Source organism: Elephas maximus, chromosome 1, assembly GCF_024166365.1.
Source record: "Elephas maximus indicus isolate mEleMax1 chromosome 1, mEleMax1 primary haplotype, whole genome shotgun sequence".
Lineage (NCBI taxonomy): Eukaryota > Metazoa > Chordata > Mammalia > Proboscidea > Elephantidae > Elephas > Elephas maximus.
The window spans coordinates 152,594,814-152,610,023 of record NC_064819.1 but is presented as its reverse complement, the minus strand read 5'-3'; the positions used below and the strand labels follow the sequence as shown (position 1 = coordinate 152,610,023).

The 15,210-nt window shown below is 37.2% G+C and overlaps 1 protein-coding gene across 7 annotated transcripts in view; it reads left to right on the top strand.

Moving 5' to 3' along the window:
- RNGTT (RNA guanylyltransferase and 5'-phosphatase) overlaps window positions 1-15,210 on the top strand; it is a 356,175-nt gene that overhangs the window by 106,009 nt on the left and 234,956 nt on the right. For all 7 annotated transcript variants that reach the window (XR_007518793.1, XM_049897145.1, XM_049897156.1 and 4 more), the window contains one exon: window positions 9,490-9,625. Coding sequence is in view for 6 of the 7 variants with exons in the window: in XM_049897145.1 (XP_049753102.1) it covers window positions 9,490-9,625 (136 nt within the window). In the remaining variant the exon portion in view is untranslated. The remainder of the gene's footprint in view (window positions 1-9,489; window positions 9,626-15,210) is intronic.

The window sequence follows — 15,210 nt, the reverse complement described above, 5'->3', positions numbered from 1 at the left end:
GCTGGCTGGGGCAAAGGGAGGAAGGATCAGATAGATAGGAGAGAGTTCTTTTAAAAGGAGGAGCTATTAGATTCGCTTGGTAAATTAGACAAAATCATTTATCTTGTGCTGAGAGCTCTGTTTCATCGCAGATTCCAGAGACGTGTGTAGATTGTGTGTGCTGGCTCCACGGTTGCACCACGGGGTGGGGCTGCGGCACCTTGCTTGCCTTTGTTCTCTGAAGCAGCTATGTCCCAAATGCCACCGCCAGCCCTGTGGCAGTGACACCAGGGGGTGAGGGGTGCGCCACTTCGCTTTCCTTCTTTCGCTGAAGCAGTGGTGACCCAGAATGCTACCGCCAGCCTCGCTGCAGGGGAATGGGGCTGAGACGTTGCTGTGTGCTTGGCACCTCCTCCTTGCTTCTGCATTGTCTCTCCCTCCCTGTTACTAAGTCGGATTCTTAACTTTGCCTTTGATGCACAAGGTTTGAAGCTTGTTGTATATGTAATCAATTCACTTGTTTTTTCGGGTCTTTGTTGTAAGGGGGACCACCAGAAACATCTGGCTACTCTGCCATCTTGGCCCACAGAACTGTGTCTTTATTGCAGTCATTTTTGAACAACAGCAATAAAAAATTTAAAAAAAGCTTAGTTGGTGGTGATGTTATTGTATGTATATGTGTTCTCTCTTTATTTGTTAACGTAAAAATAAGAATGACATTAAAGTGTGTTCTTTGAATTCCTGAAAGATGAAATAAAGTATATCTGTATTTCTCCTTCAAATAGTTTTTCTTTTCAAGGGATTGAGATGTTATTTTGTATCAGAAAAACAGATAATATCAATTAGTTTATAACTAAAACTCATGTTGTTGTTAGGTGCGGTCGAGTCAGTTCTGACTGAGAGGTAAGGCTATATTTGTTCTATCATCTAATCTTGGTCCTTTTATGGAAGTGATGCAAATGATGATGTTTTAAATTATCCAAAGTCATTTTCTGAGATTCCTTAATTTATGTTGGTAGGCTTTAGTTTGTACAGTAAAACCTGCAAAAGCCAGAACCTATGTAAGGTATAAACCTGTCAGAGAAGGAACTAAAATATTTTCCACTAAAAGGAGCAATAGAAAAGCAGTAAGACTGCATGCACCCTGTCAAAGGCGGAAAACTTTAAAGACATGGAAACGCAAGGCAGCCTCATCAAGTTCTGGCTGTCACAGGTTTCAGTGTATTTTCATAGAATTATAGTGTAAATGGTAGTTATGTTCACAAGCTTATAAATCTTATTTAATTCTAAAGGTAGTGAATTACTGTGTTTATCTGTTGGGAGAAATGACAAAACATACTTTTAATACTGGTAGTTTAATAAACTGTCATGTAACACAATGGAAGAAGTTTATAACGACTTTATTTTTATCAGCTAAAAAAATCCATTAGGGAAAATAGATTTGATTTTATAAGATATGGTGGATGTAGACGTAGACTGTTTATGGAGGTTGTGAAGGAGACTCCTGAACAGTGACACTGATTCTTATTTTGTGTAGGTAGAATAAAAAACTTATTACTTATAATTTTGCTTGATAAAGATGTGTCACTAACCTCGATCAGAGTTTTCTTAGGCTCATGAATGGAACTAAGTAAAGGATCAAGAAGGAAGAGGAAAATCGTTTTTTCTTTTTTTAAGAGTTGAAAGAAAAGGAAGAAAAGATTTACAGATAACGTGGATATACTTTGAAAAAGAGATTACCAGAGATAAAATTTCCTGAGCAGAGAAAAAGGCAAAGTGTGCATAAGCTCGCATGGGGAAGGAAGAAAGCTGGAGTTTGGCAAGTCAGCTGTTTTTGTATTATTTTTCGAATACGGTATGACAGGTGTTCATGGGTAGGGGGCAGGGTCTGGCCAACTGCTCTTTTGTCAGAAAGGTTTATAAATTGTATTTAGGGAAGTGGCTCTATAGTGTGAATTTTCTTTGTAGGAAATTTATTTCTGTATACTCATACAGTCTTGAGAATTAGATTTCAAGGCATTGTATGCAAATTCTGTTGGGAATTGGGGAATGAGAATAGAAATGAGAGGAAATATAGCTGGTATAGAACTAGAGGTTTTAGCAGTGAATCCTTGTGAAAGAAAAGAAGCACAGAGAAGATAAACCCTGGGCTTAATATTATACACTTGTCTATTGAAGGATGTGAAATGGATGGTATATCTCTTGGCGTGAAGTTAATATATAAGAAGCTAGTAATTCTTATGTAACTCTTGGTACTGAGGATATCTTAGAGACATAACAGTGGGGTTAAGTCATATGCACATTTAACATACTTGTATTCAGTTTTAATAGTGGGCAAAAAGAAAAAACAAAAAACAAAAAAGCCCAAACTGGTATATCTGTTAGCATTCGTGACTGTAAGCAGTAGAAATCAGCTTTGGTTAATTTAAGCAAAGAAATATATTGGGAGGCTCTCAAGAGGACCAGTCTTAGAAAACAGAAATCAGGGAGCCAGGCAGCAAAGGCCAGAGCTAAGGTCAGGGCACAGGAACACTTTAAGTAGTAAGCCACTATTTGGCACTGCCTTCCCTGGACACTTGCTGACAGTGCCTCTGCTGTTTCTATGAATAATTTTTCAGCTATCTTATATCTCTCTTACTCACTCAGAATTAAAAGTCTTGAGAAAGGGGAGTTTGATTCTCTGGCGTAGATTCTGAGCCTGCTTCCAACCTGCTAGGGGCAGGGAGAGAGAAAATCTGAGACTTCTAGTTTGCAGTAAAAATGAGCTTGTCTTTATCCGATGATGAACTCATAGCGCCTGTCACTTATCCCACACAAAACAATCCCTCCCCCTTCTTCCTTAAATGTTCCATAGCTCAGTAAGTAAAGTCCATCCAATTCCTCAGGCTAGAAGCTTGGAAGTAATCCTTGGCTTCTCCTATTCCATCAGCCCCCTATTCAGTCAATAGCATATCGTCCTGATAGTCTACCTCTTAAATACATCTTGAATTTATGTACCTACCTCTAAATTATCACTACCACTATAGTCCAAGGCACTGTGATTTCTCAGTTGGTCTATGACAAAAGCCTCATGATTTTCTTTAGTCTACAGATTGGCTCCTACTCAGTCAGTTTTCTATGCTTTATATGTGCTTAGTTTTTAAAAATGCAGATGAAATTGTGCCATTAGTTTGCTTAAAACCTTTTAGTGGTCTGCTGTTTATTTACCTATTGTTTCTCAGCTCGAATCTACCCTTTTATACTGTGATGGGGGGCTTGGCGTCTGCAAACTACATTTCCTGGACTCTCTTGCCAGCTGGCTTCGTGTTAAGTTTTGATATAGGAAGCACGGACAGGAATTTGAAAGGTGGAAGAAGGAACTTCTCTTGTTTTCAGCTTCTGTTAGTATACCTCCATGTTCTTTTGGCACTGCTAGCACCAGCCTTGCCGCTTTCAGCAGTACCAACTTCTGGACAGTGCACCCTAGGTAGAAAGAGTACCACTTGCCTCACACTTTCTCACATACCAGTCTGTGTCCCCTTAGTGGTTTGAGCATCCTGTATGCTGTGTCTCCTCTGTAGAGATTCAAACTCAAGCTGCAGGGCTCCTGTCCTTAGAGGTCCAGGTACCAGCCATACAGTGCCACCTCCTTAGAAGTTTGAGCACCCAAGCTGCATGGCCCTGCCCTCTTCCAGGCACAGCCCTATAATGCCCTTGATCCAAGCTCCTAGCCTCTGTCAGCACGTCTCTTTCATTTTGTTTCCCTAACCCTGTGGGTGGTAGTGCTTCCCACAAATTTTAATCTCTGGATTACCTTAGCCTTCCCCTTTTACCTTTTCAACGTCGAGTATTTGTCTAATAAATTTCCTGTATTAATCTTCCCTGCTTGAATTGGTCATTATGGTTGCTATTTGTCTCATACACATGGTTTTCAATTTTCTAAGGTAAAGCAAAACTTTTTTTTTCATAATTCCAAAGCTTCTGACTATTTCTCTAGTGTCATGCTGTGTCATTTCCCCCCTTTCTCTTTGTGTTTCAGTATTCTGACCTTTTTTTTAGTTGCCAGAACTTGCCACATTCTGTTCTTGTCTCAAGGACATTGCACCTGCTAGTCTGCCAACTACCAGTTATCTACTCCCTGTCCCAATTTCCCTTCACCCTCCCACCCCACAACAGTTTGCTTGGCTAACTCTTGGTTAACTCCTACACAATGTAGGTCAGAGGCAGTATAATATTGTCTGAGTTTTAATCTCAACCCTGCTATTCAGCCAGCTTTATGATCTGGGCAAGTTACTTACATGTGTCTCAATTTCCTCATCTGGAAAATGTGGATAATAATACTACTTACTTGGTAAGGTTGTTTTAAGGATTAAATGAATTTAATCACTACTTGGAACACTGCCTAGCACATAGTGATTGCTCGGTAAGTGTAACTTGTTTTACCAGCTACGTGTGAATTCCCCTGGGATGCCTTCCTTGACCTCCAAACTCTGACAGGCTCTACCTTTTGTTTGCTCCTGTAGCACCTTGTACTTCACCTCTCCAGTGCTTATTATGTTTGTGATTATTTGCTTAATGTCTTATTTCCTTGCTACGGTATAAATGATAAGAAGTTGAGAGTCTGTGGTGTTCACTGTTAACGTTTCTAGCATCTGACACTGTGTGTGGCACTCAGTAGGCCCTTTACGAAATACAGTTTTTATTATTTGATTCATCGTTCTAAGAGAAAAATCATAGTGAGTTTGATGAAACTCACTGGGATTAGTAATAATGGAGAGAGATGTTAAGCAAAATAAGTCAACTTAAATGATAAACTTTTCTGTTTCTTATCATCCACTAAAAAACTCTATTGTAGAGGCTCTGTGGTAGGAGAGGAGGAATACCTGCTGACTTTGAAGTTGCTGTGGGAGAAGAACAAGGTTTATTTAGCATTCAATAGCATTCCATCTTACTTCCCTTTACCACTTTCCAAAGGGAAAATGTTTCTCAAGGTCTGATTAGACTACATTTCTGTTGTATTTTATTTTTGTAGCTTTAAATTTTTTTTTTTTTGTGCTTGTAAGGCAATTTGTGCTTGTTTATAAAATTTCTGACAATACAGAAGATTGTAACAAGGAGAGCATATATCATTGATAAGCTCACCACATGGAGATGACAACTCTTTAATATTTTGGTGTAGGCTTTCTTGTCTGTCATTAACTATGTACCCATGGTTTTGTCTCCCAGTAATCATATTATGCATTCTGATTTTTAAATTGCTTTTTCCACTTAATAGGCTACAGCTGCTAACCAAAGGGTTGGCAGTTCGAATCTGCCAGGCACTCCTTGGAAACTATGGGGCAGTTCTACTCTGTCCTATAGGGTCACTATGAGTCGGAATCAGCTCGATGGCACTGGGGTTGGTTTTGGTTTTTCATATTGTGAAGTGAATTTCCTTCCATATTAATGACTGTTTTTACCATCATTTAAAAATGTCTGTGTACTATGCTGTTACATGGATATGCAATATTTATTTAACTTATCTGCTGAGTAATAGACATTTGGGTTTTCACATTTTTACTGTTAGAAAATACTATGATGAACATCCTTCTACATGTAGTCCTGCCCACTGTTATGACAATTAATTTACCAAGTGTTTATTGAGTGTCTTCTACATGTATTCAGATAGACTGTGCAAGGTACGTGGTCTACGGGGAAGAACAAAATAGAAATGAGCTCTGCTTTCGTAGAGTGTAAGATTAATTCCTGCAAGTGTAATTGACGGTCAAAGTTTGGTCTGAAAATATTTAAATTATAAGATGTTTGAAGACCGTTTTAATTTCAGACTGCTAATGGGAATATGAATTAGGACTCTAAAGTGCTATTAGTTACCAATATTTTCTATCACTTTTCCTTTGCTTCAATTATATACTTCCTAAATTTTATTAAAGTATATTTGGTGGTTTTACTTGATTATATATCTCACTTATAAGTGACTGTCCTGAAAGATTGTTTCTGTTCAATCTGGATAACCTACATTTAAAGTAAGGTAGTTTGTAAATTTGGCTTTTCTGTAATCCGTCTTTGGTATGTGTACTTTTATGTAAAAAGTGAATGAACATTTTCTAATTTAGTGAAAATTTGAATGAATTAATTGTCATTTAATGAGTATATGGAGCCCTGGTGGTGCGGTGGTTAAGCACTCAGCTGCTAACCAAAAGGCCAGTAGTTCACACCCACCACGGCTTTGCAGGAGAAAGATTCGATAGTCTGCTTCTGTGAAGATTACAGCCTTGATAACCCTATGGGACAGCTCTACCCTCTCCTGGAGGGTTGCTAGGAGTCAGAATTGACTTGACAGCAATCGGTTTTTTAATGAGAATAGATAGAATATAAATAATTATTAATTATTCTGACTATTAAATTTACAATTGAGAGAATTTTCTAATTAATAAGTTATATCATACTAGTAATTGATGTCCACTGAGGGTAGAACCATAGTTTTATACTAAGCCAATATCTGGCAATACGTGGGATAGTTGCCTCCTTTTGAAAGACTCTGTTTTCAGAGACTTGAGTAATGCAGAAATATTTTCACTTCCTTCTTTTCCTACCCTAACATGAAATAACTTATTAGCTTTTATAAGTATTATATAATAAAAGAATAAATGATTTGGGATGACTGGAGTTAAGCCAAAAGTTATAGCCCTGGAACTTTTGTTTCAAAGTCTGAAAATTTATATATGTGGAAGAATCCCTGAATACCAATTGCTAAATAATTTCTCTGGTATCTTTGGAAATGTGAGCTGGTGTTGCCCATGAGCAGCCCTTTGTGGTGGATTCTATTCGCTAATCCTTTTTCTTCCTTGCTTGTCTTTTATAGCAAGGCGCATCTATATTGAATAAATGATTAAGACAGAGACAGCAAATGTACCAGTGCCCTGGGGTTTAATATTTATTCTGTTTGAACAGTAAATATAATTCTTAGTTTCTGAGGAGCCAGTGAAAAAGAAAAATATAATTTCTGTCATCATCATCATATGATCAGAAGAGACAAAATTTTTTCTGAATTTTTAAAAAATTTATTAGCATAACTTAGCTTTTCCCAAATTGTGAATATAGAATAACAGTTCTACCAGATATTAACAGATACTAGAATTATGTTTAGGAACAATGGGTAAATAAGATAAACAGACTTTTTTTAAACATGTTTTCTCGTACCTTAAATATCCTAATATGTATCTTGACTTTCTAAGAGAAGGATGCAGTGTTTCTCTAACTTTTTTTGCCATGAAATACCTTTTTAATGAATACCACACTTTGCAAAATACTGGCCTAGGTCCTTAAACAACATGGTGGATTATGTCTTCAATACTGCTTTTGCAGAAGATGGCATAGTTGCTTTTATATGACCTTTTTTCTTATTGATTCAGATACTTGCTGAAACACAATCTAGGGCAAGCCTGACTTCTTCTAAGAAGCCTAAATTCTCCCCATCTACCAGGAATTGCTGCTTTTGAAAAGCATGTGCAGGAGAGCCTTGGGAACTAAGTCTTCCTGTTGCTTACCTGTCTGTTGTCCTGGCAGTTGGTCCAGGAGTCTTTTCAGATGCACAGTCAGTCCAGATTGACAGTGATTTTTTCCCTTAGTGACAGCTCCATGTTCCTTATTTACCAGGGCTACAGTTGTTTCAGTATGTAGTAAGGGCCTGAGCTCCTTCTCCATCACCTTTTCAGGGACCTGCTGGGACTAAGTATTTTGGAAACAGCTAGGAACAATGTGCTTCACCATCCTGTCCCCCTTTGGTGCTTCTTGCTGCTCTTCACCCTGCTGTTGCATTTTTCTTTTATCCTTGTTGTTTGCTAGGTGCCATCGAGTTGATTTTGACTCATAGCGACCACAGAGTAAGAACTACCACATAGGGTTTTCTTGGTTGTAATCTTTATGGAAGCAGATTGCCAGGCCTTTCTCCCACAGAACTTCTGGGTGGGTTCAAACTGCCAACCTTTTGGTTAACAGTGGAGTACTTAGCTGTTTGTGTCATTCGGGGCCCACTTCTTTTACCTTAATGAGGTATTAATCTTACTTGAATTAGTCAGGTACCTTAATCTTAACTTGCCTCCCATTTCTCCTTGCCTCTTCTAAACTTTGCTCTTTAGAATACTTGTTTTATGGTAAGCAAATTATTCTTTATTAGCCATCATATACTGTTAGCCTTCATCTTTTCATTGACTCTTCTATCTCAGGTCTTGACTTGAATCAGCCCCATCTTTTAATTGTAGCTGCTTTTTTCTGACACATCTTATATACTTCATGTGTAGGAGGTTGGAGAGGGTGGTCAGCATTCTCTCTCATTCTCAATGGTACATCAGATCATTATTCCTCCACTCTTTTATTTAAAACCAAGCAAAAACAACTTAAAATGATTCTGCTCCTTAGATGCTCATGCCTTTTAACCATATAAACCTCCTCATTGATGTCCACTTTCTCCTATTCTTTGAAAATGTTGGTACCTAGGTATATATATAGTCTCCATTTTCACTCCAAGTGTTGCCATTATTCATTTGGTAGTATAGCTTCTCAGTCTGTGATCCCCTCAACTGAATCTCTCTGGACTTAATTTTTATATGTGGTGTGAAGTAGAGCTGCATTCTTAATGACCTGCCGATAGAGAATCGGTAGTGGTAACAACCTTTTGAGGAATGACAGATTGTAAAGTATATAAATTTCCTTATATATTGATTGGGATTAAGAAGATAAGGACTAATAAAAATTCTTATGAGTTTGTGTTTAAAACATTTTATAGTAATGAATGAGGAGAGTCACTCCTGAAGTTGTGATATCTGGCTATATCATGATATTGATTCAAAGAGAGGGGTCTTGCATCTTTACAAAGCTGTTATGCTACTGTGGTATAGTGGAAAGAGCATTGGCTAGATTGAGTCCTGGCTCTCTCGTTTGTAAATTATTTCTTTTTCTGTTTTTTTTAAATTACAAAGTGGAGAGGGTAATTCCTAATGCATATAGTGTATAAGCACACTGTGCTAATTTTTTTCAGCAACATGTAAAAAAAATTGGTATAGCAGCTCTTATGAAAATTCTTCGCGGGGGTAGGGAGCAGCTAGCAAACACACGGGACGCATTTGTGTAAAAATACCGTAGTTGTTGAGACCATAAAATATATGTTTGTGTGTTTTATAAACGTTGAAGGACTTTGATGTTTAAGATCTAATAAAAATCAGAGAATCACTTGCTTTGAAGATGGGTCATAAGTTTGCTCTTGAACCATCACATTGTCTCCATAAAAACTTAGGTTTCCTTATACTCTGTTTTGTGTACCCACCAAAAACCCACTGCCGTTTTTGTATGGGAAACAATTTTTTAAAAACTTTTATTATCTGTGGTACATTAAGCTGAATGATAGAAGGACTCTAGTGATTGTTATTCTACAAAACTGTTGTAGGTCTAAGGAAAAACAGTTTAACTGTTACTTCTTATGACTATTCTTGGTATTATATGGTTAATATTGCACTTTTAATATTTCATTTACAGTTATATGATGTTGATTGATGGCACAAATGAAGTTTTTATGATTGATAGAGATAATTCAGTGTTTCATGTTTCAAATCTGGAATTTCCATTTCGTAAAGATCTTCGTATACATTTATCAAATACTCTCTTGGATGGGGTAAGTCATATTTTATGTTTTAAAAAAAATTAATGCCATTTTTCTTTGTCCTGCATATTTTTATTAGTTAAATAGGGAATTTAGAGATGGAACCAGTTTTTACTAGAGTGCTAAGTTTTATCTATTACTTACCTGTACTTACATTGAATTAATATCCTTATTAATAGGGATTTGACAGCTTAATCTTTAAATCTAAATATGTATTTTGGGATGTTTTCTTTAGTAAGAAAGTTGTTAAAGCTATAGAAAGGAAGTTAAATGAGTTTAGTATTGGTCATTGTTATCCCATATGAGAGTAAATGAACAAAATTAAATCTTAATTGCTTTTGTTTTCTTTGTGATTGAAAAAGTAATTCTTACTGAAGAAGACTAATTTCACTGTGTTATTTTACTTGTCAGGTGAATTTTAATTCAGTGATACAACACATTTTCCTTGGCTCTTTAGCTATATGGACTAATAGTCTTTGTTTAAAGAGAACTGTGCTTTTGAAAGCAACACTTTTACATTTGAATTTTTAAGCCATTAAGAATTTTCCCGTTTCAGAATATCTGTATTTATAGAATGATAAAATTACTTGATTAAAAATGTTTTAACTTTCCAACTAGATGGTGCCCTTCTACCACCACTGACTGACTGCTCTGACAGTGGTCACAATAGAGGGTCCCAGACAGAGCTAGAGAAAAATGTAGAACAAAATTCTAACTCACAAAAAAAGACCAGACTTACCAGACTGACAGAGACTGGAGAAACCCCGAGAATATGGTCCCGGACACCCTTTTAATTTAGCACTGATATCACTCCTGAGGTTCACCCTTCAGCCAAACATTAAACAGGCCCATAAAACAAACAATAACACACGTAGCTCAACCATGTATAGGAGACTAAATGGGCACACCAGTCCAGGGGCAAGGACAAGAAGGCAGGAGGGGACAGGAAAGCTGGACGAATGGAAATAGGGAACCCAAGGTTAAGAAGGGGAGAGTGTTGATGCGTCATGGGCTTGGCAACCAATGTCACAAACCACTATGTGTATTAATTGTTTAAGAAGAAACTAATTTGCTCTGTAAACCTTCATCTAAATCACAATTAAAGAAAAAAAGGTATTTAACCAGGAAAAAAAAAAAAAAAACCTTTTAACTTTCTCCCTTGTAAACAGCCCCTCCTCAAATTCTAAATATATTGGTCCATGGTAAATAAAAATTCATGTATTAGCACAATATTACAAAGAAGCAGATAAAAATCACCTGAACTCCTACCACTGGAATGACTTCTGTTACAGTTGGATGAACATCACTCCAGACTTTTCTCTGTGTCAGAGTGTTCAATCTTATGTCTGCTCCAATATGCCTGAGGGATATAACACATTCATATTAGTAATAGTAGCTCAGAGAATAGAGTCTTAAACAAAGTGTGTCAGGATCTTCAGGGGAGTTGATACCTCCTCCATTCCCATCAAGATTCTCAGTAGCTCTTTTATGGTACCTCTGCCTTGACTGAGGAGCCCTGGTGGCCCAGTGCTTAAGAACTTGTCTGCTAACCAAAAGGTCAGCAGTTCGGATCCCCCAGCTGCTCCTTGGAAACCCTGTGGGGCAGTTCTACTCTATCATATGGGTTGAGTCGGAATTGACTCGATGGCAGTGGATTTGGTTTTTGGTTTGGCCCTGACTGAAAATTAGTGCTGGGGTCAAATATGTACACATATGGAATGTTACATAGTTTTATATAAAAGAAAAAATGTTCTGTCACTTATCTTTTTTTTCACTAAGCAATTTGTTTTGAACTTCTTTCTTAGATAAATGTCTGAATACACCCCCCTCCCCATAATTTGGTGTTTCCAAACTATCTGATTGTGATAATTCTAGGGGATACTTGTTAAAAGTATAATCCCTCCCAACAGCCTGTCCCAGACCTAATGAATTGGAATTTTCCAGTGGCCTACATATACATACTTGTTAACGAATGCCCAGGTAGTTTTAATCAGGTAAGGTTGAGAAACAGTTCTGGAATTTACTTAACCAATTCTCTTTTGGTAGATGTTTTCATTTTTTTCACAGTTTTTTTTTTTTTTAATTACAAGACACATTTGAGTGCACATCCTTATGCAGTCTTCCTTTCACTATTGGGTAATTTTATATTTGAGAGGGTTCTTAGAGGTGAGATTGTGATGTCTATTAAGAATTTTTTGAATGGAAGTAACTGAAATTCAACATAAAGTAGGTGCAGAAAAAAAGAACTATATTGGCTCCAATAATTACATATAGGCTAGGCTTGCTTCAGGCATGGCTGAATCTGGGGGCTTAAATGATATTAGCCAGGTTCTGTCTTGCTTTCCATCTCTTTGCTCTTCTTGTTTGCTTGGTTTCATTCTACATTAAGGCTGCTTCCATGTGGGAGGAAGGATACACTGCAGCCCAGGCAGAAAATGAGATTTTCTCTCAAAATCCATATATTATTCGCAGGGAAGACTCTCTGGGAGATGGCAGTGGGGGCCAGGAACTTACTGGTAGCAGTACCATGTGGAGTGCAAGAGGAGCAGTTCTCCCGAAGAAGGAATGGTAGCAGGCAATGAGAACATGTTCATCATGCTGGGTTCAAAGATGGCCATTTTAAATATTTTTATGTATCATTGCCACCTTACTTTCTAAAGATTGAACAAATGTGTAGTTCTGCCAACCATATATATAGGATCTGCACGTTGTCTTAAGCACTGTTAGTCTTTTTCTTTTTTTAATTTAATATTTTCTAATTTGTTGAGGGAAAGAGTAGCTTTTCTATTTTAACGGATGATATAGCATGCGTGGTGGTTAAGACCTCTGACTCTGGGATCAGATTGCATGGGTGCCTTACTGGCTCCATCAATTATTACCCGAGGGACCTTTTACAGTTTACTCAATTTCCTCATCTGTAGTGAAATGAAGCTAATAACAGCACTTAAAATTTTTGGTGCTGTTGTGAAGATTAAGTTGGATAGTTTGTAAAGTGCTGATGATAGTGTCTGGCACATAGTAAAATAGATGCTTACTTGTTTTCATTTGCATTTGTGTGAATTGTTAATGAGACTTAACTTTTTTTCACTTTATAAGCTATTATATTTCTTCTATGAGTGGCTTGTTCAAATCCTTTCTACATTTTTCTCTTGGGTGTTCATCTTTCTTATTGATTTATGACATCTTTTTGTCTGTTAGGGGTATTGATCTATGTCACATATTTTGAAAAACATATTTTTACTTTTTCTGGTGTTTCCTATGGCACAAAAGTTTAAATTTAAGTAGGTAAAATTATAAATGCCCTGGTTTTTAATATTTGCCCCTTCTGTCATTTTAAGAAAGTACTGTTTTTTACCTCTGAATTACCATAGTACTCAGCTATATTTCTTTCTAGTACTTTTATGGTTTTATTTGTGTATTTAAACATTTGATTCATCTGAAATAACATTTGATAAAAGGAGTAAGATGGGGTAAAGTTTTGTTTATTTCCAAATGTCTAGGCTTTTATCTTACCACCATTCTGTTTTTCCTTCTTGATTGGAAATACCATTTTTATCGTATACTGTTGTCGTTGAGTTGGCTGCAACTAATGGCAACCTTACGTATCACAGAATGAAATGTTGCCCAGTTCTGTGCCATCTTCATCATATACTAGACTCCCTTTACATATCATTGTTTCTTTCTTAACTCTTTCTCCTATTGCGTTAACGTTTTGGTGTTCCATGGTGCTTTCAGATTACTTTAAATACTGACTTAGCATGCCATTTAATGTCTGATAGTTCAATTCCACCTAGTCTCCTTGCTATTCTGAAATTTGCCACTTAGACTTTACCCTCCTCTAGCTTTAATTTTTTTTATTTTATCTTTTAAGTCAAGAGCTATTTGACTGAGAAGTTAGGTTAGAGTAGTATGTTAAACCTTGTGTGCTGATTTACACAACAATAATTAAACTCATGTTTTTTCTGCAGAATAATTTTTTGTAGTTTTGTCTCCAGACCATTTCCATTCTGGTTGCTCTCTGCCTACCATGTCTTCACTGCCCTTTTGGGGGAGGGAGAACCCATTGCTGAATCCATTGTGTCGAGTTAATTCCAACTCATAATGCCGCTATAGGACAGAATACAACTGCCCCGTAGGGTTTCCAGTGCTGTAAACCTTTACTGAAGCAGACTGCCATGGAGTAGCTGGTGGGTTCAAACCACTGACTTCTTGGTTAGCAGCTGAGCTCTTAACCGCTGCTCTACCAGGGCTCCTTTGGAGGGAAAAGGGACTCTTCTTAAAATTTCCCTTTCTCAGGGATACTGCTCAGGTTCTTCACAATTTCTTCACTTTTATCAACATTGAACCCTTTTTTATGAGCCCAGTTAGATTATATCTGGCTAATATTTTCTGGAATTTGTATGAACATGGTTCCTGTTTTAATCCACATGAAATTTGCACTTCTAGCTCTGGCTTATATCAATGGATATTAAGGCATTGGGGAATGGCTTGTGTAAATGTTCACTTAAACTCTCAGTGATAGAATTATTTTAATGAAAATCACATGCATAAAAATGTATATTTATTTGTTTAGCAGAGGGAATAATACTTCCCAAGTGCTTGTTTTCCTATCCCATGTGGTTTATTTTCTTACTAGCTAAAAAATTACAGCATGCAAACCAGAAGATGTGAGACTGTGATTGGAAAAATGGGAGGTTTGAGGTAGTCATGTCTAAGTTTTGGATGTTTAAAAGTTGAGAATGTGACCCAGACAGAGTGAGGGGCTGAGGTGGTGTGAGGAAGACCATTGGAAGGGAGTTCAAGGAAAGTATTGAATGGGTCATGATGAGTGATAACAGGAATACAGATAGCAAGGATGACTATGAGCTAGATACTAAAGATTAGAAAGGAGAGGAAGAAGATTGTGTAATTTGATGGAGATTGAGTAGCAAATAGAGACTGACAAAGAGTAGTTAGTGCCACAAAATTAAAAGAATTATCTATACTGTGTACTCTGTGGGATTACTAGTAAATTTTCATTCCTGTGACAGTATTCTGGAAAAGCTCAATATCATCAGTCAGAACAAGGCAGGGGCCGACTGTGGAACAGACCATTAATTGCTTATGTGCAAGTTCAAGCTGAAACTGAAGAAAATCAGAGCAAGTCCACGAGAGCCAAAATATGACCTTGAGTATATCCCACCTGAATTTAGAGACCATCTGAAGAAAGATTTGACGCATTGAACACTAGTGACCCAAGACCAGACGAGTTGTGGAATGACATCAAAGACATCATCCATGAAGAAAGCAAGAGGGCACTGAAAAGACAGGAAAGAAAGAAAAGACCAAGATGGATGTCAGAGGAGACTCTGAAGCTTGCTCTTGAGCATTGACCAGCTAAAGCAAAAGGAAGAATTGATGAAGTAAAAGAACTGAACAGAAGATTTCAAAGGGCCTCTCAAGAAGACAAAGTAGAGTATTATAATGACGTGCAAAGAGCTGGAGATGGAAAACCAAAAGGGAAGAACACACTTGGCATTTGTCAAGCTGAAGGAACTGAAGAAAAAATTCAAACCTTGCAATAGTGAAGGATGGATTCCATGGGGAAAATATTAAAT